Raw genomic sequence first — 27,518 nt, forward strand, 5'->3', positions numbered from 1 at the left:
TAATATTCTAGATGTGGTCTCACCAATACGCTATACACTTGTAGCAAAGCATCCCTATTTTTGTATTCTTTCCTCTTGCAAAAAAAACTTTGTATTTGACACCTTTTATCACTTGCTGTACCTGTAAGTTAACTTTTTTGTGATTCATGCATCAGGGCAACCAAATCCTTTGTACCACAGGCTACTATAATCTCTCATTCAAAAGTATATGCTGATTTTTTTTTCATGTCTTCCAGCCAAGGTGGACAAGTTCACATTTTCCCCCTTTAATATCTGCAGTTTTATTTTTGCCCACTCACTTAACCTATCTATATCTAGAAAAGGAAAACACCTTTTGTTATGAGACAAGAGTGGGCCCTGTTCTTTGCAGACAGAAAGGACATGTACACATTGCACTTGTTTTAAGTCAATGAAATAGCCATTCTCTAGTTCATTTCTTTATGAACTTATAAAGCAATGCTTTAACCAATTGGATTGAACCTGCCTGGTTTGAAATTTGAGCTAAGCTTGGCAGTTAAATTCATTCATATAACTAGTTCATTCTTCATGGAAATGCCTCTACTAATCAAGTCCATTTGTTAACCAATTAGCACTCTCCTGCGCCAGTATAACTTTTATTTCCCCTTTATTGGTATTCTTGTGAATTGTCCTGAAGGAGCATTAATTGAAGATGAAAAGTTTATGTAAAGTGCTTTATTTCAAGCAATCCTCAAATTCTTTCCAACCAAATTACAATTTCTTTCTATATTTGTTTGCAAAATCCTTATGTCCTCTTCACAACTTGCTTTTCTATCTGTCTTAATAGCCATTTTCAGATCCCATTATCCAAGTTGTACATGAATAGGATGTAAATAATTTGAGGGCCAGTACTAATCCGTTCAGGAATGACCTGAATTTGTCTGTTCTTTTTTGTTAGCCAGCAATCCTCTGTTAATATGTTGCACCATACACCACAAGTCTGTATTTTGTGAAATAATGTTTCTGGCACCTTATCAATTGACCTTTGGAAATCTAAGCACATGACCTCTACGGGTACCTCTTTATCGACATTTCTTGTTAATCTCTCCATGACTTCTCCTAAATTAGTCAACACAATCATGCTGACTCTGCCTAATTGCATGAATAGTATTAAGATGACTTTGTTATTCTTTCATGGAATATGTCCATCCCTAATTACCTTTGAATTAATCTGCTTGCTAGACCATTTTAGAAGGCAGTTAAGAGTCAATCACATTGCTGTGGGTCTGGAGTCAAATGTAGGCCATTATCAGGTAAGGACTGCAGATTTCCTTCACTGAAAAGCTTCAGTGGACTCAATGGGTCTTTGCAGCAGTTGATAGTTTTATGCGTTGCATTACTAAGCCTAGCTTTATATTCCAGATTAATGAATTCAATTTAACTTCCACCATTTGCTGTTTGGGACATCTGTCTCCCACAACGCTGAGGGTCTTGATTATTTGTTCAGTGAGATTACCACTAGATCAAGTTGGAGGCATTGACTCCATGTCCAAACTTTCAGATTAATAAAGCAAAAGTAACGGGTCAAATTGAGCATGTTCAGTCTGATGTGTGTAAACACTGAATGGTGTGTTACCACTTCGATGCCAGGGTCCAGGATGTCTCTGAGCAGCTGCAGAACGTTCTCAAGGGGGAGGGGGAACAGTCAGAAGTCAATTGGCATGTTGGAACGAATAGGTAGAGATAGGGATGAGGTCCAGTGGAGTGATTATAGAGCAAGGAAAAAAGTTAAAAACCAGGACCTTGTTGGTGGTGATCTCTGGATTACTTCCAGTGCCACGTGTTAGTGAGGGTACAAGCAAGAGGATATGGCAGATGAATGAGTGGCTGGGATTCGGATTTTTAGATCATTAGGATCTTTTTTTCTGGCAGAGGTGACTTGTTCAAGAGGGATGGGTTGCACTTGAACTGGAAAGAGATCAATATCTTGGCAACCAGATTTACTCGTGCCACAAGGAAGGATTTAAACTAGATTGGCAGAGGTGTGGGATCCTCAACAGCAGGGAGGCAAGTGCAAGGCTCAAAGGAGGTCCAATAATCTGAAATAGTAAATTCAAGAGCACCAGGAATGCCTCCTGGATTAAATTGCATTTATTTCAATGCGAGAGGGCTGACCGATAAGGCCACTGAACTTGGCATTGCTAGGTACGTGGGACTGGGATTTTATAGCCCTTACAGAAACATGGCTAAGGAAGGGACAGGGCTGGCAGCTGAATGTGTCAGGGTACAGGTGCTTTAGGATGGACAGAGGTGGAGGAAAGAAGACAGAGGGAGTTAGAGTTTTGATTAAGGCAAGTATCTCAGCAGTAATCAGAGATGAAATAACTGTAAAATCATCCAGTGAGGCATTGTGGGTGGAGCTAAGAAATAAGGGGTTGGTGACATTATTACGGTTGTACTATAGGCCTCCAAATAGTCAACAGAAATTAGAGGTACAAATGTTCAGGGAGATTGGGTAGACATGTAGGTGCAATAAGGTTGTCATAGTAGGTGATATAAAATTCCCTAACATACTCTGGGGTTGCCACAGTGTTAACGGGGTGGAACTTAAGTGTGTTCAGGAAAGTTTCCTCAAGCAGTATATAGAGGGTCCAACTCAGGAAGGGGCATGGACAGGTGACTGAGGTGACAGTGGGGGAGCACTTTGGGACCGGTGACGATAGTTCTATTAATGTTAAAATAGTTATGGAAAGGGACAAAACTGGTCCACAGGTTCAAGTTCTAAAGTGGAGCAAGGCAAATTTTGATGGAATAAGACAGGAGCTTGCAAGGGTTCATTGGAGTAGTTTGTTTGCAGGCAAAGGGACCTCGGGCAAGTGGGAGGCCTTTAAAAGTGAGATAGCTAGAGTTCAAGATCTATATGTTCCTGTGAAGGTGAAGAGCAAGCTTGACAGAAATAGGGAACCATGGATGACAAGATATTGAGGCTTTGACCAGAAAAAAGGCATTAAGACTCAAGTACATGCAGCTGGAAACAAATGAATCCCTGGAGGTATATAGGGGAAACAGGAATTTACTGAAGAAGGAAATCAGGAGAACAAAATCATGGCATAAGATTGAGTTGGCTGAGAAGATTAGAGTGAATCCAAAGAGGTCCTTTAAGTATATTAAAGGAAAAAGAATAACTATAGAGAGAGAACAGAACCCCTCAAGGACCAGAGGCTTTGACCAGGAAAAAGGAGGCATGGCTCAGGTTGAAGCAGCTGAGATCAAATGGACCCCTTTGTTATCTATATCAATGATTTCGATGAGAATGTACGTGTGCAGGTGACACTAAAATCGGTATCGTGGGCAGTGAGAGGTTATCGCATATTGCTGCAGGATCTTGATCAGCTGCGGAAGTGGGCTGAGAAATGGCAAGTGGAGTTTAACATAAGTGTGAGGTTTGCATTTTGGAAAATCAAATTTAGCTAGGAGTTTCATGGTGAATGGTAGGGCCTTAAGGAGTGTAGTGGAACAGTGGAACCTTTGGGGTTCAGATGTACAGTTCTCTGAAAGTGGGGTCACAGGTAGACAGCAGTGAAGAAGACTTTTTTTAGTATACTGGCTTTCATCAGTCTGTGCTTGAGGAAAAAAAGTCTGGAAGTTATGTTGGGAGGATCTCATAGAAGTGTATAAGATCATGAGAGACGTGGGTAGGGTGAATGCACTCAGTCTTTTTCCCCAGAGTTGGAGAATCAAGAACTGGAGGGCATCTGTTTCAGGTTATAGGGGAAAGAATAATAGGGAACCTGAGGGGCAATGTTTGTACACAAAGTGTGGTGCGCATATGAACTAAGCTGCCTAAGGAAGTGGTTGAGGTGTGTACATTAACAACATTGAAATGGCATTTGGACAAATCCATCATAGGAAATGTTTAGAAAGATATGGGCCAAGTGCAGCGAAGTGGGGTTAGCACGGCTGGACGTTTTAGTCAGCATGGGCTGATTTGAGCTGATGGGCCTGTCTCCGTGCTGTAGGACTCCAACTCTTTGACAGCAAATAAACAATATCCACTAGAAATAAAGAACTAAAGATGCTGTAGATCAGAAACAAAAACAGAAATTGCTGGAAAAGCTCAGCAGACCTGGCAGTATCTATGGAGAGAAATCAGAGTTGATGACTTGAATAAGGTCTGTGTATAAGCTGACATTTTCTTAGCTACTATCAGTTCTGAGGGTCACTTGACCTGAAACATTAACTTTGACTTCTCTCCCCTGATGTTTCCAGACCTGCTGAACTTTTCCAACAGTCTTCACTACTAAGTTGAACTTTCCTGTTTGTGTTTACACACTGTGAGACTGCTGCAAGTGACAGATGAAAAGAAATAGCACCCTATGTGCATTTCCTTGAACTAGTCAAATTGAAAATTGAATAGCACAGAGTCTGAACCAAGAAGTATAAATTAGAATAATAAATTCAGTGTCAACTCAGATACAGAGGAGGGGGGGACGAGGTTTGGGTTGAGAGAAGAAATTTACATTTAAAAGATGAAGACTTGATATGGAAATCCTAGACTTGTAAAAATTGTCTAAGGTCGGTTTTAATATTGGCACAGCGCCATTGAAAAAAGAAATTGAAGTGGACAAGCCCAGAACATGAGGAACAGCATTTGTAACCATCTTTTGAAATAGAAGACTGTCATACTTATCAAAACAAAATCAATGCAGTCTGAAATGAGAATGATGTGTCTTGAAGCAGTCAGTAGAATGGTACAACTCAAATATTCGTTTTTGGATTTTTACACTTGACCCCATGTCTGAAATTGTGGTAAGACTTAAGCAGAAATAATAGTGAACAACATTAATAAAGCTTATCTTGATAGAAAACACTGACATATTAATGAGTCATATTATTTAAAGTCAATAAAATATCAGTGAACAAAATCAGAAAATTAGTTCTGAAGAATGGTCACTGGACCTGAAATGTTAACTCTGCTTTCTCTCTGCAGATGCTGCCAGACCTGCTGAGTTTTTCAAGTAATTTCTGATGTTCTGATTTCCAGTATCTGCAGTTCAGCAAAAGTCATTCTGGAAACGTACAGGGCTCTGGTTACATCCTGAGTACTGAGTTTATTTCTGGCTGTCAAGCCACTAAAAAACAGACAAATGAATATCTCTCAAATCTGACAAAGGAGTAGTGCTCCAAAAGCTTGTGCTTTTAAATAAATTTACTGGATTATAATCTGGTGTCATGTGACTTCTGACCTTGTCCACCCCAGTCGAATACTAGTACATGTCCTCCAGGGCAGTTAGGGACGGGCAATATATTTCTGGCCTTACCAAGAAATCTAACATCCCACAGCAAAACAGGTGGAAGATCAGTGAGGAAACAAAAATCAAACCCCAAAGGGAGCAGACATTAATTATGGGTGAGGTATCAGTGTAGTGGCGGTTATTGTACCGGCAATTCTCAGGCCAATTTCTTGGATGTGGGTTCCAATGCCAGCATGACATGGTGAGATTTGAATTCAATAAAAAAAACTAAAGAATGTTGCTAAGATGTATAAAGGAAGTCATCTATTACTTGAAAGCTGAAGGTTTAAGTAGGGGGAAGGAACAAGAGGGTCATAGCGCAAATACCTCTCCCACTAAAAGTTGGACCACAGGTTAGTGAGTTCTTAAAAAGAAACCAATCAAGCACTGGACTGTTTCTAATGGGGGGAATTGAAAAGTAGAGGTGTGTCATTTTGTTTGTTGAACCATGAGTACTGTGCACAGTACTGTTGTCACATTATAAAGAGGGTATCAAAACATTTGAGAGGATACAAAAGATTTGTAAATATGTGTTTGTGTATATATCAGGAAAGAACTGACAGACTGCATCTCTCTTCTGCGGGTCAGGTGCTGAGCTATAGCTTAATAGAAGTCTTTTAAATTATTAAAGTTTTGGTAATGTGGAAGCACATAACTAGAGGCCATTAAATTGTAGATAGTTACCAAGAAGTCCAGAAAGTGATGAGAATATAGAACACTGACAGAGTATCATTGAAGTGAATTAGCATTGAAGCATTTAAGGAGAAATTAGACATGCATTTAAGAGAGACTTATCGGGGTAAATTTAGATGAGAGAAGATGGAGGAATCTTGACTGGAGCTCAAATACCAGGGTGGACTTTGAGCTGAACAGCTTCTTTCTGTGCTGTATATTCTGTGCAATTTTGTTTTTTCTACCCCCCCCCCGCCACTTTTTAACCACATCACCACTCGAAGAGAGAGTTTCAGAAAGCAGGGCTGACTGAAGATCTGTCAACAGGCGCAGCTGTTGATACACTCAAATCCATGCTCAAATTACACTGCCTGTTAGATGGCAGACCACTGGCTGCAATAGAAACATGCACACCTTTCATATTATATTAAAAAAAATTAATCTGAACATTTGAGTACACTGCATGCCTCCCTTGGAGGTTTCCCACATTCCACCTTTTATAAATTAAGGTCATTCAAACATTTTTGCCTGTATCTCAACTAGTGCCAAATCTTGTTTACTTATCCCCTCTGTCCAATTTTATCTCAGTCAAGTTCTCTTGATTTTAAAGTTCTCTGGTGTTTTTAAGTCCCTCATGGTCTCTACAATATACCCCCTCTAATTCTGGCCTCTTTCACCTATCTGATCATTTTTCTTGCCTTTAGCTCCATTTTGTGTACCAAGATAAATACAAGAACACAGAAAATACGCATGCATGAAAGAGAATTAGAGATGCACAATTTGTCTGAAAAAATTGGAATCAAATGAATAAAACCTGAAGGACTCTGACCATGGTAACATGATGATTAAATGTATGTTCGTGTTGATGGCTTTCAGTGGCTCATTTTTCAGTTACTTTTGAAATTCAGTAACATTGTCAGCTGACAAGTCAGCCTTTCTGTACCAGACATGTCTCAAAGTAGGATCAAAAACCCTTTTTAACGTTTACTGTGTTGGCTCCCTTGATCTGTTGCTTTTACGGTTGGTTCTTTTTAAGCTGCTTTTCCCACAGTGGTGTCCCTACTTTAGAAATAATCATCTTTTATCTTTATTCACTGTTGTCTGTGTTTCTCATTGCATATTGGCAGCGACAATGTTATTTGATATATCAACTTTAATGTAATTAAACATTCCAAGGTATTTCACAGGATCATTATAAATGAGTGTCTGACATGGAACCGTGTGCGAGTTTAGGGCAGATAATCAAATGTTAAGTCAAAAAGGTAAGTTTTAAGAAGCGTGTTAGAAGGAAAGAGATGGTAAGGGGATGTTCCAGAGCTAAGGGCTTAGGTGACTGAAGGCATGACCACCACTGTGGTCCTGAAGAACGGCTTATGCTCGAAATGTTGATTCTCCTGCTCCTTGGATGCTGCCTGACCTGCTGCACATTTCCAGCAACACATTTTTCCAGCTCTGATCTCCAGCATCTGCAGTCCTCACTTTCTCCCACCACTGTGGAGAGTCTATCTTTGGGATCTCATAAAAAGCCCTAATTAGAGAAGCACATGTCTTGGAGGATTGTGGGGCAGGAGTAGTTTAGAATATACCATATCTTGAAACAGTGTGATCTCCAGCCGTATCTACAAGATTTTAAGTGACACATGAGCTTGTGTTCATTGACTGGAGAGAAGTGGTGTATTTAACCTGATGATTGATGTGTAAAAATCATAATGGTCAGTGACTATAATGGCTTTATTATTGATTTTATGTGCTAAGATGTTTGCAGCCTTGATTTCTTACTTCAGTTATTTCTGATCAACAAGTTAGTGGATTAAGTCATATCCAGCAATATACAGAGGATTAAGTTTTATGCCAGTAGTGTATTGCTTGATTGTTGAATCAAATACTAAGTTACTGACTTCTAATAAGTAAAAGGGCACTGCAGCAATAATTGTGCTGCCCGTGAACTACACAAACTGAGGGTGGACCACTGCCTTGATGGGGACAGTCCAGGCAGACCCTGCAGTGAAGGCAACCATGGTGTTCAGACCAAGGAAATTGAAGAGTTTGGGGTGGGGAATGGATTTGGAGGCCATACGAAGAGGTATGAGGGAGGATAAAAGGAGCTGTCCCCAGATGAGCAGGGGATCCCCTGATGAAGCAGTCCCTTCTTTGCCCTTTTTTCACTAAATTATGTAATTTGAAAACCGCTTCCTCTTTCCAAAGGTCTGTTACGCTAAATGTTATGATGTGAGCAGTACTGGATTAGTGGTGCTGGAAGAGCACAGCAGTTCAGGCAGCATCCAACGAGCAGCGAAGTCGACGTTTCGGGCAAAAGCCCTTCTTCAGGAATAAAGGCAGTGAGCCTGAAGCGTGGAGAGATAAGCTAGAGGAGGGTGGGGGTGGGGAGAGAGAGTAGCATAGAGTACAATGGGTGAGTGGGGGAGGGGATGAAGGTGATAGGTCAAGGAGGAGAGGGTGGAGTGGATAGCTGGAAAAGGAGATAGGCAGGTAGGACAAGTCAAGGAGACAGTTACTGAGCTGGAAGTTTGAAACTAGGATGAGGTGGGGGAAGGGGAAATGAGGAAGCTGTTGAAGTCCACATTGATGCCCTGGGGTTGAAGTGTTCCGAGGCGGAAGATGAGGCGTTCTTCCTCCAGGCGTCTGGTGGTGAGGGAGCGGCGGTGAAGGAGGCCGAGGACCTCCATGTCCTCGGCAGAGTGGGAGGTGGAGTTGAAATGTTGGGCCACGGGGCGGTTTGGTTGATTGGTGCGGGTGTCTCGGAGATGTTCCCTAAAGCGCTCTGCTAGGAGGCGCCCAGTCTCCCCAATGTAGAGGAGACCACATCGGGAGCAACGGATACAATGAATGATATTGGTGGATGTGCAAGTAAAACTTTGATGGATGTGGAAGGCTCCTTTAGGGCCTTGGATAAATGTGAGGGAGGAGGTGTGGGCACAGGTTTTACAGTTCCTGCGGTGGCAGGGGAAAGTGCCAGAATGGGAGGGTGGGTCGTAGGGGGGTGTGGACCTGACCAGGTAGTCACAGAGGGAACGGTCTTTGCGGAAGGCAGAAAGGGGTGGGGAGGGAAATATATTCCTGGTGGTGGGGTCTTTTTGGAGGTGGCGGAAATGTCGGTGGATGATTTGGTTTATGCGAAGGTTTGTAGGGTGGAAGGTGAGCACCAGGGGCATTCTGTCCTTGTTACGGTTGGAGGGGTGGGGTTTGAGGGCAGAGGTGCGGGATGTGGATGAGATGCGTTGAAGGGCATCTTTAACCACGTGGGAAGGGAAATTGCGGTCTCTAAAGAAGAAGGCCATCTGGTGTGTTCTATGGGGGAACTGGTCCTCCTGGGAGCAGATACGGCGGAGGCGGAGAAATTGGGAATACGGGATGGCATTTTTGCAAGAGATCGGGTGGGAGGAGGTGTAATCCAGGTAGCTGTGGGAGTCGGTGGGTTTGTAAAAAAATGTCAGTGTCAAGTCGGTCATCATTAATGGAGATGGAGAGGTCCAGGAAGGGGAGGGAGGTGTCAGAGATGGTCCAGGTAAATTTAAGGTCAGGGTAGAATGTGTTGGTGAAGTTGATGATTTGCTCAACCTCCTCGCGGGAGCACGAGGTGGCGCCAATGCAGTCATCAGTGTAGCGGAGGAAGAGATGGGGAGTGGTGCCGGTGTAATTACGGAAGATCAACTGTTCTACATAGCCAACAAAGAGACAGGCATAGCTGGGGCCCATACGTGTGCCCATGGCTACGCCTTTGGTCTGGAGGAAGTGGGAGGATTCAAAGGTGAAATTGTTAAGGGTGAGGATCAGTTCGGCCAAATGAATGAGAGTGGCAGTGGAAGGGTACTGTTGGGGATGTCTGGAGAGGAAAAAACGGAGGGCTTGGAGGCCCTGGTCATGGCGAATGGAGTTGTAGAGGGATTGGATATCCATGGTGAAGATGGGCCGGGGAAACGGAAGTCTTGGAGGAGGTGGAGGGCGTGGGTGGTGTCTCGAACGTACGTGGCGAGTTTCTGGACTAGGGGGGATAGGACAGTGTCGAGGTAGGTAGAGATGAGTGCAGTGGGGCAGGAGCATGCTGAGCCAATGGGTCGGCCAGGGTGGTCAGGCTTGTGGATCTTGGGAAGGAGGGAGAACTGGGCAGTACGGGGTTCCTGGACTGAGGTTGGAAGCTGTGGGTGGGAGATCTCCTGAGGTGATGAGGTTCTGTATGGTCTGGGAGATGATGGTTTGGTGATGGGGGGTGGGGTCATGGTCGAGGGGGCAGTAGGAAGAGGTGTCCTTGAGTTGTCGTTTGGCTTCAGCGGTGTAGAGGTCAGTGTGCCAGACTACCACTGTGCCCCTTTATCCGCTGGCTTAATGGTGAGGTTGGGATTAGAGCAGAGGGATTGGAGGGCTGCGCGTTGCGAGAGTAAGAGGTTGGAGTGGGGGAGGGGGGTCGACAGGTTGAGGCGGTTAATGTCCCGGCGGCAGTTGGAAATGAAGAGGTCGAGGGCAGGTAATAGGCCAGCACGGGGTGTCCAGGTGGATGCAGTGTGTTGGAGGTGGGCGAAGGGGTCCTCGGAAGGTGGGTGGGAGTCCTGATTGTGAAAGTAAGCTCGGAGGCGGAGGCGACGGAAGAATTGTTCGATGTTACGTCGTGTATTAAATTCATTGATGCGTGGACGGAGGGGGATGAAGGTGAGTCCTTTGCTGAGGACTGATCGTTCTTCCTCAGTGAGTGGGAGGTCTGGGGGGATGGTGAAAACTCGGCAGGGCCGGGAGCTGGGATCTGGTGTGGGTGTGGAGCTGGGAGTGGGGTCGGAGCCAGTACCTGGAGTGGGTGTGATGGTGGATCATGATGTGAGCAGTGTCAATCTGGGTCAATTGACAGGCTTAATGAGTTAAATTGCCTGTTAATTATTTAATTAAGAATATTATATTGGCTCTTGATGTCTATCCACCTATGCTTTATGGGGAATCAGGTTGGGCATGAGCTAGAATGGGTAAGCTACCATGTTAAACTTGCTCTCTCTCACCAAAAGCATATCTGGTTTTTGGGGGTAGTCTAATGTTGAGCCCAGAAGTTATAGAACATAGAACAATACAGCACAGAACAGGCCCGTCGGCCCTCAATGTTGCGCCAACCTCTGAACTATTCTCAGCTCGTCCCCCTACACTATCCCAAAATCATCCATGTGCTTACCTAACGATTGTTTAAATCTCCCTAATGTGGCTGAGTTGACTACATTAGCAGTTAGGGCATTCCACGCCCTTACCACTCTGTGTAAAGAACCTGCCTCTGACATCTGTCTTAAATCTATCACCCCTCAATTTGTAGTTTGCCCCCTCGTACAAGCTGACATCATCATCCTAGGAAAAAGACTTTCACTGTCTACCCTATCTAATCCTCTGATCATCTTGTATGTCTTATATTCAAGTTTTGATAGTTGTCCATGGCCTAGTGGCTGTAGTTTATGACATGATCATATGTTTCCAGCATTTATTTTTTTCTGATTTAATTTCTAGCTGACAGGTTTTTATAATATAAGTTCAGTTTTACTGAAAGAATGTATTTTCCTTTATTAGTTGGATTTGATGTGAAGCACCACCTGGCTGAGATTGCATTGTGTTGTTTTTGTCAAACTCATGATGCCACTGTTAATTTGTTCACAGGTAGCAGTACTGCTTGTCTTGTAATTCTGGACAGACAGAAACGCTGTTTGTACACAGCTAACTTGGGAGACTCTGGCTTCCTCATAGTGCGTGATGGGAAGATCATACACCGATCAGATGAGCAACAGCATTACTTCAACACTCCCTTTCAGCTGGCAATCGCACCCCCTGAGGCCCAAGATTCTATTCTCAATGATAGGTAAGAGGAGCTGGCAGTCATATGGATATGATAGCAAGAGTAAGAACGAATGAGTGAGGAAATAGAATAGCGCAGGTAAAATATACAAATGATCAAACCTGTTCAATTGAGGTTACGATACCTTGTACCAAATTTTGTAATGTAATACCTGGACTTTTTTTTAACTGAACCCCAAGCAGTTCCCAATATGAGTCAGTCTGATAAAACGTGAATTATCTCTTTATGGTAAAGTTTCCTGTCAGCACGATATAATGAGCAGTTTCCAGGTGGATATGTGCAGCCAGTTTTGCTTGATGATGTCAATGTCAGCTCAATTGTTCATTGTTTCCAAAGTAGTTCTGACATTTGGGACTTGCTTGTTCTGTAGGAATATATTTTCAGATCTACAGAAACTTTCTCCTAGCCCAGTAGTTGTGCAAATATAGTTCCATGGAGTTCTGCCTCTTGTTGAAAAGATCCCACGTGTTCTGTTTTATGAAATGAGCTGAGTGGAGCTTCCACTTCAAAAATCTTGATGTGTAGGTGCTGGTGTTGGACTGGGCTAGACAAGGTCAAAAATCACATGACTCCAGTTTATAGTCCAATGGGTTTATTTGAAAACATTGGCTTTCAGAGTGCTGTAAGGAACAGTGCTGCCAAAGCTAGTGTTTTCAAATAAACCTGTTGGACTATAACCTGGTGTCATGTGATTTTTTTGAACTTTCAAAAATCTTGTCAAGTGAAAATTAAGGGTGTCCGAATAAATCACATCCATTGGCTCCCTCTCCTCACCTCTACTAAGACATCCTCAAAGAATTACAATAGATTTGCGCGGAATGGATGCTTGTGAATCTGGCATCAATCAAGTGGGCTGCTTTGTCCTGGATGGTTTCAAGCTGCTTGAGTGTTATTGGAGTTGCATCCATCCAGGCAAGTGTGGAGTATTCCATCAGTCTTCACTTGCGCCTTTGTAGGTGGTGCACTGGCTTTAGAGAGTCAGGAGGTGAGTTGCTTGTTGCAGGATTCCTAGCTTCTGACCATCTCTTGTACTGAGTGTTTATGTGGCAAGTCCATTTGAGTTTCTGGTCACTGGTAACCCCAGGGATGATGATGATGGGGGATTCAATGCTGGAGGTTTGATGATGATTCAGGGATTCATTAATACCATTGAATGTCAAAGACTGGTGGTTAGATTGTCTCTTACTGGAGGTGTCATTGCCTGGCATTTGTCTGGCCTGTATTTATTTGCCACTTGTTAGCCCAAGTCTGGGTATTGTCCAGATCTTGTTGCATTTAGCATGGACTGTTTCAGTATCTGAGGAGTTGTGAATGTTGCTGAACAATGAGCAATCATTTCTGACCTTATGATGGAGGGAAGGTCATTGAAGCAGCTGAAGATGGTTGGACCTAGGATATCACGCAATGGAACTCCTGCAAAGATGTCCTGGAGCTGAGATGACTGACCTCCAGCAACCACAACCATCTCCTATGTGCCAGGTATGACTCCAACCACCAGAGAGTTTGTCTTCAGATATCCATTGATTCCAGTTTTGGTAGACGCCTTGATGCCTCACTTGGTCAAATGGACCTTAATGTCAAGGGCCATAGCTCCCACCTCATCTCTGGAATTAAGCTTTTTTGTCCATGTTTGAACCAAGGCTGTAATGAGGTCAGGAGCTGAGTGATCTAAACTGAGCGTCACTGAGCAGGTTATTGCTGGGCAAGTAATGCTTGATAGCACTGTTGAGGGGACCTTCCATCACTTTACTGATGATTGAATGTCTGACTTTTCTAAGCCTTGGATGTTTAGTTCCCATCCCTGATCGCCCTACAGCTTTGTCATTGTAATCCCAACTATATCAAACCTGTTTTCATCTGTTTGCGCAATTAATTTGCTCACTTCGTTATGAATGTTCCACACGTGAAGGCACAAGCCCTTGTCTTTTTTTTAGTCTTTACTTGTCCCGTTCTGATTATTTTTCACTGTGACCCTGTACGAACCTGGCCTTTGATTTCTCTACCATCACCTTTTTTATTTCCCTTTCTGTCTTTCATTCTTGTCATTGATTACTTGCAAATTTTTCTATTTCCCTGCCATTTTAGTTAAAAGTCCCCCCAATCACCCTAGCAAATGCTCCCTCTAGGACATCAGTCCCTGGAGTGTGTCTCCTGTCTGCCTGGTCCCACCTTCCCCAGATAGTCTTGATGCCCCAAGAATCTGAAACCCTACCCCCTGTACCATCTTTTCAGCCACATATTCATGTAAGATATCCTCTTATTTCTACAGTTGCTAGCGTGCAGTACTGTTAGTATTCCTGAGATCACAACTTTTGATATCTTTTTTTCTTTCTTCTTCCTCACTCCTTATATTTTGTTTTTACGACCTTTAAACTGTGTTTTGGTTCAAGTCACCAAGGGAAACATGGTGTGCCACGACCACTGGCTGTGACCCCTTCCCTTCAGAAGGTCCTGTAGCTACTCTAAGATGTCCTTGACCCTAGCACCAGCCAACATATCATCTTGGAATCTTGTTTCCATCCACAAAATTGCCTGTCTTTTCCCCTTACAATTGAATCCCCGATAACTATTGTATTCCCATAGCCTTGATTGTACTCCTCAGGAAGAGTAAAGCCAACTATGGTGCAACTTCCTCCTGAGAGGCCATCCCTTCTTGACAGTTTCCAAACAGTATATCTCTTTTGCAGAGGAATAGTGACAGGAGACTTCTGCATTGCTTCCCTAACCCTTTTGCTGTGTCTGGCGTTTACCCATTCCCTACCTGCCTATTGGAGTCATAACCAATTTGACCTCCTCTCTGCACATGCTATTCATGATACTTTATGCTTAGATGTTCCATAGAGTTCCCAACTGCTGCTATAGCTCTGACACCTGGGCTTCAGGGAAGTGCAGTTGCAGATACTTCCTGTACGCATATTGCCCCCGGGCACTTGAAATGTTCTCGGCTTCCTAAATTAAGCAGAAAGGGCATATACTGGTTTTAGCGTAATAGAGTTGTACAGCACGGAAACAGACCCTTTGGTCCAACTCATCCAATCTCTCCTGCTGTGACTTACCTGTTTAAATTAAACCTTTTCAAAGATGCTTAATATCAAATACTATCATTTACTCTCAGGGTCCTTATTCCCTGGTTATCGTTACAATAGATTATAATCCTTACAAACTGTATACCACAAAAAACACCTTGTAAACTAAAACCAAAAAAAAATAAAAAGCATCTCTTCTAGTCAGAATTCCCACTGTGCCCCAAATTCCCAGATACATATACACACACTCACTCGCTCTTTCACTCTCCCTCTCTGGCTGTGCCTCACTCAGGATAGCTCTCTCCCAATTGCTTTTGCACAAAGTTTACTCTGGTCTGGAAAGGCCAAAATATGTATTTGTTTCCAGGTATTGTTCCTTTGATTACCAGAGCAGAAGTGGTCATGAGAATATTTGATCTGACACAAGTGTCTGTTTTACAGATGCGTTTTTTTCATCATCCTGTTCCGATATGTTGTTGTATAATCCTGACAGTGTGGAAACAGCCATTTGGCCCAAGAGGTCCACACTGACCTTCCGAAGAGTAACCCACCCAGACCCATTCCCCAACCTATTACTCTACATGTACCCCTGACTGATGCACCTAACCCACACATCCCTGAACACTACGGGCAATTTAGCATGGTCAGTTCACCTAACCTGCACATCTTTGGTCTGTGGGAGGAAACCCATGCAGACATAGGGACAATGTAAAAACTCCATGCAGAGAGTTGCCTGAGGCTGGAATTGAACTCTGGTACCTGGCACTGAGAGGAAGCAGTGCTGACCACTGACCCACCATGCCACCCATGATCTCGCACCTGTGGAGCAGGTGGAACATGAACACTACTGCCGTATCTCATAGCCCCTAAAAACCACTCTCTGCAGCACTGGTCTTGAACCCATGGCCCAAGCAACACTAGAAAGATTCCTTGAACTCATATTTTTAAGTAACCTGTTCACACAAGTTATGTACCTCTGGAGTAGTTGGGGCTTCAACCCAGGCCTTCTGATCCATAGGTTGGAACAGAATCACTTTGCCACAAGAGCCCCATGTTATACTCTTTCATGGGCACCTTGCTGAGATATTTGTATCATCGATAGTCACAGGTGAGGTGTCGGAAGACTGGAGGTTGGCTAACGTGGTGCCATTGTTTAAGAAGAGTGGTAAGGACAAGCCAGGGAACTATAACCCCGTGGTGGGCAAGTTGGAAGGAATCCTGAGGGACAGGATGTACATGTATTTTGGAAAGGCAAGGACTGATTAGGGCTAGTCAACATGGCTTTGTGCATGGGAAATCATGTCTCTCAAACTTGATTGAGTTTTTTGAGGAAGTAACAAAGAGGATTGATGAGGGCAGTGTTGTAGATGTGATCTATATGGACTTCAGTAAGGCGTTCGATAAGGTTCCCCATGGGAGACAGATTAGCGTGGTTAGATCTCATGAATACAGGGAGAACTAGCCATTTGGATACAGAACTGGCTCAAGGGTAGAAGACAGAGGATGGTGGTAGAGGGTTGTTTTTCAGACTGGAGGCCTGTGACCAGTGGAGTGCCACAAGGATCGGTGTTGGGTCCTCTACTTTTTGTCATTTTACGTAAATGATTTGGATGTGAGCATAAGAGGTACAGTTAGTAAGTTTGCAGATGACACCAAAATTGGAGGTGTAGTGGACAGCGAAGAAGGTTACCTCAGATTACAACAGGATCTGGACCAGATGTGCCAATGGGCTGAGAATTGGCAGATGGAGTATAATTCAGATAAAAGTGAGGTGCTGCATTTTGGGAAAGCAAATCTTAGCAGGACGTATACACTTAATGGTAAGGTCCTAGGGAGTGTTGCTGAACAAAGAGACCTTGGAGTGCAGGTTCATAGCTCCTTGAAAGTGGAGTCACAGGTAGATAGGATAGTGAAGGAGGCATTGGGTATGCCTCCTTCTATTGGTCAGAGTATTGAGTACAGGAGTTGGGAGGTCATGTTGCGGCTGTACAGGACATTGGTTAGGCCATTTTTGGAATATTGCATGCAATTCTGGTCGTGAAACTTGTTGTGAAAGATGTTGTGAAACTTGAAAGGGTTCAGAAAAGATTAACAAGGATATTACCAGGGTTGGAGGATCTGAGCTATAGGGAGAGGCTGAACATGCTAGGGCTGTTTTTCCCTGGAGCGTCAAAGGTTGAGGGGTGACCTTATAGAGGTTTACAAAATCATGAGGGGCATGGATAGGATAAATAGATAAAGTCTTTTCCCTGGGGTCAGGAAGTCCAGAACTGGAGGGCATAGGTTTAGGGTGAGAGGGGAAAGATATAAAAGAGACATGAGGGGCAACTTTTATGGAATGAGCAGCCAGAGGAAGTGGTGGAAGATGGTACAATTGCAATATTTAAGAGGCATTTGGATGGGTATATGAATAGGAAGGGTTTGGAGGGCTATGGGCTGGGTGCTGGCAGGTGGAACTAGATGGAGTTGGGATATCTTGTTGGCATGGACCGAAGGGTCTGTTTCCATGCTGTGCATCTCTATGACTCTATAATTGAATTAACCTTTGTAAACAAGATGGGCAGCACGGTGGCACAGTGGTTAGCACTGCTGCTTCACAGCGCCAGAGACCCGGGTTCAATTCCCGCCTCAGGCGACGGACTGTGTGGAGTTTGCACATTCTCCCCGTGTCTGCGTGGGTTTCCTCCGGGTGCTCCGGTTTCCTCCCACAGTCCAAAGATGTGCAGGTCAGGTGAATTGGCCATGCTAAATTGCCCATAGTGTTAGGTAAGGGGTAGATGTAGGGGTATGGGTGGGTTGCGCTTCGGCGGGGCGGTGTGGACTTGTTGGGCCGAAGGGCCTGTTTCCACACTGTAAGTAATCTAATCTAATCTCTAAGATCTGTTTCCAATGAGGTGATGTGAGCTTTGAAAAGGTTCTTCAGAATCTGTAGTCGATGTGACAATTCCAGTGTAGAGCCAGTTGCTTTGCCTTGTGCATATGCTAAGCCCTGGCTGTTGCTGTGTAATATAACTACTGCTGAGGAATGATGGCCATAGCCCGTGATAAGTACTTGCTTTAATTATAAATCTCTGACTGACAGTGCCCTGGCATACTCTATCTAACCTTCTCCTTACCTGGCTGGCTGCCAATGATTCCTTGTTTATCAAAATAATTCCTATCTCTTTTATGAACACCTTGGAAAGTATTGCACACGTACTATCTTTCCAGTCACGTTTTAATTTTGCACTGTGTAAATGATGGGAACTCTCTCCAATAGCCAATACACTTCAATCTTAATCCTACTAATTATTCTTTTAAAACTCACATGTCAGTATTAAGTGTTTTCTGACTTCACCAATAAGCTCCAACTGTGAACGTTTGAGGAAAAAGTATCTTGGAATAGTTGGTCCCAGTTGACCCAAATCATGTTTACATAGCTACAAAGTAGGCCTAGCACATACTGGTATATAACCAAGAGAAGTTTTCAGCTGTTCAGTTTTAACACTGTGACTGGGGGATTAGCCCCTTGAGCTCAATTTGTCAGTCAGATTGTGACTGAATTTCACCTTAATTCCAGTTTGATGCCTTTGCCTTAATAATAATTACATTCTTAAAATTTACTTGTCCCAACATTCACAACTGAAGTGTCATTTCCTTGCATTTGTTTTTGAGCCTCTTTGGAACAAAGGCCAACTTAATTAAGAAATAATCTGATTTGTCTCTTCACAAAAAAAAAAGCAAAATAATTGGAAAAATACAGCAGGCTAGACAATGTTATGGAGCAAGAAGCTGCGTTAATGTCTTGGGTGGCTGACTTTTCAACAGAATCAAAACTGAAAGAACTGCAGATGTTTTAAATCAGAAACAAAAACAGAGGTTGCTGGAAAAGCTCAGCAGGTCTGGCAGCATCTGTAAACAGCAATCAGAGTGAACATTTCATGTCCAGTGTCCAGTTCTGTGGGAGTGTCTCTGGACCTGAAACATTAACTCTGATTTCTCATCACAGGTACAGCCAGACCTGCTGAGCTTTCCAACAACTTCTGTTTTTGTGACTTTATCAGAACTGGCTTGTCTTGTATCCATAATATGACCTCAGGTGATCAAAAGATCAGCTATTTTACAACTGGTAGCAAGATTTCACTAATAGTATCTACATTTTCCTTTTCCCTTGCCTCTCCATTTAGTTTAGTCACTTTGTTCAGTTATTAACTAATCTTGCACCATTACAGAATCAGACTCTCAGCTATCCCACATACATCGGTGGGCATAGAATTGACAGGCACCTCACTATTTTCTTTTGTGTATTTACATAAATTTCAAGTTCAACATAACCTAAGGTACTGTACAGCCAGTAAAACATCAGATGTCTTTTCTTTTAAAACAAAAATCTCCATCCACATATGTGTGGCAATATACCAAGAGCAATGAGATAACAGACTAGACAATTAGTGAAGCTGGTTGAGGGTTAAATTTTGATCTAGGACGAAATTTAAACAAAAACTCCCATCTAACTCTGCCAATAGCATCTGTTTCTTTATTTCCAACTCAACAAACAAATGGGTTTTTGTTACAAATTCCAAAAGAAAGCATCTCAATCAGTGTAACCCTGAAGTGGCAGAGGATCAACTCCAGTGCTGTCTGGAATTCGCTGATTGGGTCATGTTCAAACAGTCCACAGGTATCTTGGACGAATATTTACCACCGTCTCAAACTTGATCAGCAAATATGTGGAGGACTGCATAAGGAGGAAGTCAATCTGGGTGTTCCCCAACATGAAACCCTGGATGAGTCAGGACATACAGAATCTGAGGCCTTCAGATCAGGAGACCAACTCAAATATAAGGAATCCAAGTATGACCTTTGCAGAGCCATTAAGGCAGCCAAGGACCAATACCGACCCAATCAAGAGACCTAGACAGACACCCGGCGACTATGGCAAGGACTGAATGACGTCACAGGTTCTAAAAAGAGAGAGTGCAAGATAGCAGACAATGACCTATCCCTCACAGATTATCTCAACGCCCTTCTACGCTTGCTTCGAGCAGAATTTCAGTGGAGAGGTATCACCTATTCTGACAAGTCCTGACAAACCTATCCCAACAGTCAATGCATCAGAGGTCAGGCCAGTTTTCTTTCGTGTGAATCCAAGGAAAGCGAAGGGACCAGATGGAGTACCAGCCATGCAGATCAACTGGCAGAGGTCTTCTCGGACATCTTCAACCTCTCCCTGCAGCAGACCACTGTCCCTGCCTGTTTCAAGAGGGCCAACATCATCCCTGTGCTGAAGAAGGCTCATGCAGCATGTCTCTATGACCCTAACTTCGGTGGTCATGAAGTGCTTTGAAAGGCTGGTCATGGTATTAATCAACTCCAGTCTCCCCACTACTCCTGACTCACTCCAATTTGCTGATCAGACCAACTTATCCATGTCAAATGCCACATCACTTGCCCTTCACTCCTCCCTAGAACAGCTACATAAGAATCCTACTCATCGACTACAGTTCAGCCTTTATCACTATTATCCCCTCAACTTGATTACTAAACTTAGCAATTTCGGACTAAGCCCCACTCTCTGCAACCAGATCCTCAAAATACTCTATAACAATTTACACTACAAACCCATTTATGCTTTAACTTAACTCTATCATCTCACTTATTTATGCTACATAGGTCTGTGATCTGCCTGTATTGCTCGCAAGACAAAGCTTTTCACTGTGCCTCAGTACACGTGACAATAAATTTAATTTAACTTAAGTGTTAGCTCAGGTTGCGCTTACTTCACAATGATGTTTCAACCTGTAACTTTTAGTCTGAGATGAACAAGACATCTTTAAATTACTTGGTCTTTAAAGTCACTTTTAACTTGTCCCATTGCCTCTAACTGTTGTCAATTTGTGTGTACTAGTTAAATCTTTGGTCAGATTTATTTGTGGGTGAAAACAGCACGCAAGCAAACATGTATTGAACGATGTATAGGGCTGAAGGGAGGGTCGGCTGGCAATGTGACCTCTGCAAGTCTGTCTTGTAGCCTGAGTTGCACAATACTACCAATGATCTGTACCAAAATGTTGCAAAAGTGTTGTCCAGCAGCCTTTTGAGGGCAGTGTTCTCTGATCAGGTAGATAGGAACCGCTGACTGAAGTGATGTGCACCTAATCTTATCTGAATTCCACATAATTAGTGTTCCTCAGACTGTGTAAATTTGCTGCTAAAATAAATGCCTAGCTATCAGATCAATCAACATTAACTGCTTCCTGCAGCCAAACTGTTCTCTTATCCTCCATTTTGAAATAAGCTATCTTTTGCTGTTACTACCAACTGTTATCATCTTTGTTATCACCTTTGCTATTCTTAAAAGAATCAAATAAAAATAACATTCCCACTGAATTACAGTCAGCACTTGTAGAGACTTACCACAGCACAGTCAGCAGTTTTGTGAAGAAGATCAATCGGAGCAAACCAGATTGGGGGAGGTCTGAAGAAGATCTATGTCAGAGATCAATAAACCAGATTAATAAACATGTCTGTTTAATCTCTCTGCATTTTTTTTTGTACGTATATGCATTTCTCGTATGTGTAGATAATTAGTAATTGCTGACAGTCCTGCTCTTCTGGCTTTGCTTAGAGGCCATAACTGATAGTACAGCAAGGACATTGTGTGAAGCAAGGTGAGACTAGGGTGTCACCATGTTGCTGACTGGTTGCATTCTGATCATCTGGCAGTACTATCACCTCGACCATTAGCTTTGGCGACTGCTGTCAATTCCCATGTGCTTCCACTCGCTTTATTTCTGGCATTTTAAAGAGATAAGTGTTCAGAATAGAATCATGGGAAATAGAATTAGAGCCAGTTTTGTCTAAGAGAAAGTAGGAGCAGGAATAGACTTATTGTGCCTGTCACAGGGTGTTTCAACTCTTAAATCTAGCATAAGATCTGATCGACTCAATAAAACAATAACTTATTTATTTAACACCATAGTATCGCCACAAAATATTCTATAACGATTTACACTACAGATTGATCTATGCTTTAACTTAACTCTATCATCTCACTTGAACTTGGCCTTACTGCACGTGGTGATGTTGTCTGGTCTTCTCTGATGATTTCAGGGGTGTCCTCTCTCCTCGGTAGTTATTCTCATGTCTCCACTCCTGAGAATGGTGTTGCTGCTATTCTTATACTCCAGAGTCTTTGTGCCCTTTTGGGAGGGTCCTGAGTGTTTTCCAACAGATAATCAGGCTTGATCACACTGAATGATCAGACCCAACCAGTTGTTGGCATGTTGATGGCAGGGTGGTCCTGGCCTCCATTCCTGGAGGTGCTGGGTGCACATTGCCAGCTCCATATAAGGTTGGGAGTCACCTCCTGTATCTGGTACGCACCTTGATGTTTCCGATCGCCCTGAGGACGATGTCCATAACCTCCATTTAAACTCAAATTCAGGTGTGTCTTGTAGGGTCTGCAGCTACCAGGTTTGTTTGCAAAGTGTCTGTTGGTAGCTGCAACCTGTCTGGATTCTGCAGCATGTTAATTAGCCAAGTCACTTTGGTCAAGGCTGGTTTCCATTTCCCGTTCTGCTGAACGCAAAGTGGTGATGGAACATGTAATCAAAGACCAATTTTCATTCTGTGACGACATGACTGTTCAGGCTCAAGCAAAGCACAATATGTACTTAAACCAACTATATTGTTAAAGTTGTTATCCTTGTCTAATAGCTGAATAATTTTGCTTTAATGTAATATATGTGCCCTTACCCTTTCCCACTTTCTTTTCAAAAACAAATAACAAAACATAGGAATGGGAGCCCTGTATGGAATGTTGAGTTGGGTTTAGAGGCTGGTATGCTCCAGCATTAGTTTCTAGTGGTAGGTGTTTGGGTGATTGAAATGACCTGACCGTGAAGTGGTCAGGAAAGACCAATTATTTATAACAAGTGAAGATGAAGTTGCTCTATGCGAAGGGCCAAGACTATGCAGTCTGTAAGACCAATGCTTTAAATATGAGTAAAGATGAAGATGACCTCAAGACCAACAATTCAACTGTAAGTGAAAATAAGCGGGTAACCGAAGAATTGCAATCTGGTTAATCCCACCAGCTTGCACAGAAATAAGAGTTGGAAGACCTGTGGGTGTGGACCTTCAGAAACAGTTGCACTTTGCCTTGGGTGGGTGTCAGGAGCTGTTTCATCACCTGGATTAGTGACTGCATACATTTGTCAAATGGGCACCCATCAGAGACTCATCAGTGCATTCTGAATCCTCTGTCTCTGGAGGCATGGCAATAATAAGTCCTCCAGCTTTCTATGTTTGTCCAGTCATTCCCTCTAGTGGTGATACCTGGGATCTCCGTTCGGTAGTCTGAGTTTCTGTTTCTCCGTAGTTCGTACTAACCTGTTGTGTCACGTGTCAATGGTGCAGGGATGCTGTTTGGGGTCTGAATTATAGCAATTTGGGAATGTTCGATTTCTCTTTCTGTCAGGGGGCTGTTGAGGAATCATGTCATGTTTAAATGGTGGGGATGTCTAACATGTCCGCAGTGTAACTTAGTAGTGAGTCATTCCAAGTTATTAGAGAGTCTGCCATTGAGTCATCTAAAGTGTCAGGGGGTACCTTGCATGTTGAAACTGCAGTCGATGGCAGTGATGAAATGGTATGGACTTGGTCAGGCCTGACTGTAAGGATGTGTTGGGGGTGTCTTTGGTGTTTGGGCTATCATTGGTCTTGTTACCTGCTCCAGGACAGTTTCATCTGCCATAAATATGTCAAGGTGGTGAGAGTGGCTGTGTTTATTGTTAAATCTTGAGGTGTTTAGGGTTGTGCTGGAACTTCTGGTATCCCGACGAAATTCTACAGGGTGGCCTCCAACCACGTCATTGACTAGTGATCTACCTACACTATTCCACTTTGCCTCCCCAGTATGGGTTTACAACACAGAAGTCTGACACTGTCATGTGTGTGCCTCCCAGGTTGGGAGTGGGGGCTATATGGTATGGCTAGTATCCACGGCATGGACTAGAGCCTGCCTAATTGAGCCGGCTAACTGGACCATGGTGACTCCCTCTATCACTCCTTGGTCCTGCTGCGGTTGGTGGTCTTTGTAGTTGCAAGTGCAGCTGTGCATGGCCTCTAAATTCTGTGTCCTGAGCGACCACAGGGGTAGCACCATGCTGGATGTCACGTGTTCCTTTCCTGTGTCCCTCTATCTCTTCCTGTGGCTGTGCAGGGTGTAAATAGCTTCTTTTTGTGAGTGATCTCGCCCTTCTTCCTTCATTTCTCCACACCAGACCCTTGTTGGAGGTTTGGAAAGGAAGCAGTTTCCCTCCTTTATCTGTTTTGCTCATGGACTTCTTTCTTCCACACCTGGAACATGTTGTGGCTTGGCTGTGCAGGATTAAAATGTTTGCTCTCTTTGGTGGCATGGGAAACTAAAGTTCTCAACCACTTAGCTGAGTCAGCCTCTGATAAATGACCTCCATTTAAGGCTCTGTAGACTGCTATAAAGTGCACCCATAAGTGATTGGTAAAGGCAGTCAGCTGTACCCCCTTCTTTTGTCTGCACTTGTTTAACCAGTCTACAGGATCTCCCTTATTATAGCCAATTGCTGTTAGCATTGCTGTTTTCATGCTGGTGAGTGTTCAGTCTCCTGCGTTTAGTGGTGCTGGGATTGTGGACTGGTCTAGCTGGCTTAAACAGATTACAATGAGTTTTGTTTCTGTCTCTCATCCAGTCCATGTAAAACTTTCTGCTGCCTGACTCTTTCTAAAAAAAATTAACAGATCAGCTGACATTTCCAAATTCAAACTTTCTCGTGATCTCCACTAACTGAGCCACCGTAAATGGGGTGGTGTATGTGATTACTGGAGCTTTGGCATTCCTGACCTGTTGTTGGTAGTGATTGGATTTATCACGACAGGGGTTGTCCCCAGGGGTGGAGAAGAAGTTGACACCTTTGGGAAGGATGGCATATTACTGCGCATCTTCCCTGAGTTTATCCCAGTCTATCTCCTCCTCTTCTTCCTCCCTAACTTCTCCATATGTGCATATTCCCATTGTAGATTGAGAAATTAAAAGTGCAGCTCTCCATCTCCCGCAGGCACTTGGTATGGTCTGTGGCTACCTGTTTCTTTTCTCTGTCTGCCTGATGCTGTACTCTGACTGCTGCTTACAAATCTATACATTTGTGTCTCAACTACCTGACTTCCTTCTCAGCGGCCTCTTTAGCTGATACTGTGTGCTGGGTACTTTTCCCATTAGGTTTGGAATTGCTTCATGTGTAATATATTTGCCTAATGTCTCTGGACCTGGGCTGCATTTTTCAATTTTATCTCTTTAATTTCCCTTTTTGTGTCCTCTAGTTCCTTACGGATGATGATTAATTCATGCTCTGTCCTTAATAATTGTCCTAGATAGAACATTATCGCTGTGACCTTTATTGGAGCTTAGACGAATGAAAGGCGATTTTATTGAAACACTAGATTTGTAGGGGACTTGGTAGGGTAGGTAAACATAGTGGTTGTTTACCCTTGTGAGAGAATCTAGGGCGAGAGAGCTTAAGCCCAAAATAGTGGGTCACCCTTTTAAGACAGAGGAGAATCCATGGAATTCTTTACTGCAGCGGGCTGCCAGATCTGGCTAATAGTCAAGATGCAGAGATTTTAAGGCGATAGGCGATTAAAAAATGGAGTGTCACAAGGGTCACTTCTGAAGACTGTATGAATTAGATTCTCTTTTCATGTCTTGGAGGAAAATGCCAAGAGTAAAATTTGTGGATGAAGCTAACACAGAAGTTGCAAAGAGATGGACAGATTAAACGAGTAGGGAGTGAAATAACAGATGGAGTATAGTTTGGTAGAAGTGTGAATATAGAATAACAGAATATTTTGTCAAAAGGCTTGAAACTCATAAATTATGATGTTCAGAGAGGTCAAAGGTATTTCTGTTCACCCTTCAGCAAGTGCCAGGACATTGAGAAGGTTAATAGTCAACTGAGGTTTAGCACTGAAGAAGGGCTGAGAAAAGCGTCATAAAACAATGCACTGAAGTTTTTGGCTTTTAGTAGTGTGAGGGAAATCTTTGAAAAGTGAACGGCTGAGTGTTTAATATCAATGTTAAAAGAGTGCCCTGTGATAGTGAGCTAAACAGTAAAGTGTATATTTGGGGAGTTATGTATATAACTATCTGCAATCCACTTGAAATTTCTGACTCTCAAATTTACCGTTTACACCTATTGCTTGCTTTCCATCTGTTAATTAATCAATAAAATGTGGAGCTGGAAAATGCACAGCAGGTCTCCTGCTCTTCTGATGTTGCCTGACCTGCTGTGCTTTTTCCAATTCCACATTTCCAGCATCTGCAATTCTCACTATCCCCAAACTGTTAATTAATCCTCTAACCATACTAGTAATCATTCGCTACCCCCATAACCTTGCTACATTAACCTTTTCATGTAGCACTTTACCAAATGTCTTTCGGAAATCCAAGTATTCCACATCTAATGGTTTTGTTTTATCTATGCCAATGTTGGATCCTTAAAGAGATGGCAAGCTCACCTGTAGTTCATTGTGGTCTCTCTCCATGTTTTGAATAGCAGTGTTACCTTATTCCACTTACAATACTGAGGAGCTGTTCTCGACTCTGGGGTAAAAGGTCGTGATAGATCTTTGGTCATGATGAAGGCCTTCCTCCTAACTGTCTATTACTACCCCTCTAGACACCGCGCCCCCTCCCCCACCCCTTGCAACCTCTCTCTCCTCTCCTATCTCACCTTCAGCCCCTAAATACCCTCTTTTCTCTCCCCTTTGTAGATCCTGGCTTCCCACTTAATAAATCTTATGTCCTGTACCCATTCTTTATCTCTTTAGTATTTAAGGCCCTGGTCCTGCTCTTTGATCAGCAGCCATGGTCCTCCAGTCCCCCTTCCAGGTGTCCTGCTCCACCTTTGCTGGTTCTTGGCCCTCTGTTCCCCTGCCCAGTAGATTGCTGCCTTCACCTCATTTCTCCATTCTTAGGTTGGTTCTCACCACTGTTTAGGAGAAAATGAGGATTTCAGATGCTGGAGTTCAGAGGTGAAAAGTATGGCACTGGAAAAGCACAGCAGGTCATGCAGCATCCGAGGAGTAGGAGAATCGATGTTTGGGCAAAAGCCATTCATCAGAAATGTCGGGGATGGGGAAGGGGGCTGAGAGATAAATAGGGTGGGGTGAGGTAGCTGGGAAGGCGAAAGATAATAGGTCGGGGAGAGGGTGGAGCAGATAGGTGGGAAAGAAGATGGGCAGGTGGGACAGTTCAAAAGGGTGGAGCAGAGTTGGAGGGCACCTTTCTCTTGAACTGTCCTACCTGTCCATCTTCCTTCCCACCCATCCACGCCACCCTTCCCTCTGATCTATCACCATCACCCTCCCATCTGAACCTACCTATCAACCTCCCAGCTGTCTCACCCCCAACCCCACCCTCCTATTTATCTCTCAGCCCCCTTCTGCCCTCCCTCACCACCCAGAAATGTTGATTCTCCTGCTCCTTGGATGATGCCTGACCTCCTGTGTTTTCCAGCACCACATTTTTTCAACACACTCCAATATTTGTTGTTGTTAAGCTCATAGTGAAGTATCAGTGCAAGTATTGGAGAGAATCGGCCTATTTACAGGGGCAACATTTCTTCCCTTGTTCACCACTGAAAGTGGAGTTTCCACGATGATTTTGGGGGCCCTGTATGTTTTGAATATTGAGCACTCCTATCCCTTGAAGTAAAG

General features: G+C 43.4%; 1 protein-coding gene across 1 annotated transcript in view; it reads left to right on the forward strand.

Moving 5' to 3' along the window:
* Positions 1–27,518, forward strand: part of LOC140491298 (protein phosphatase PTC7 homolog) — a 104,416-nt gene that overhangs the window by 59,127 nt on the left and 17,771 nt on the right. Inside the window, exon 3 of the mRNA XM_072589290.1 lies at positions 11,565–11,763. Coding sequence (XP_072445391.1) covers positions 11,565–11,763 — 199 coding nt within the window. The remainder of the gene's footprint in view (positions 1–11,564; positions 11,764–27,518) is intronic.

The sequence above is a fragment of the Chiloscyllium punctatum genome, chromosome 19 (assembly GCF_047496795.1).
Source record: "Chiloscyllium punctatum isolate Juve2018m chromosome 19, sChiPun1.3, whole genome shotgun sequence".
NCBI lineage: Eukaryota > Metazoa > Chordata > Chondrichthyes > Orectolobiformes > Hemiscylliidae > Chiloscyllium > Chiloscyllium punctatum.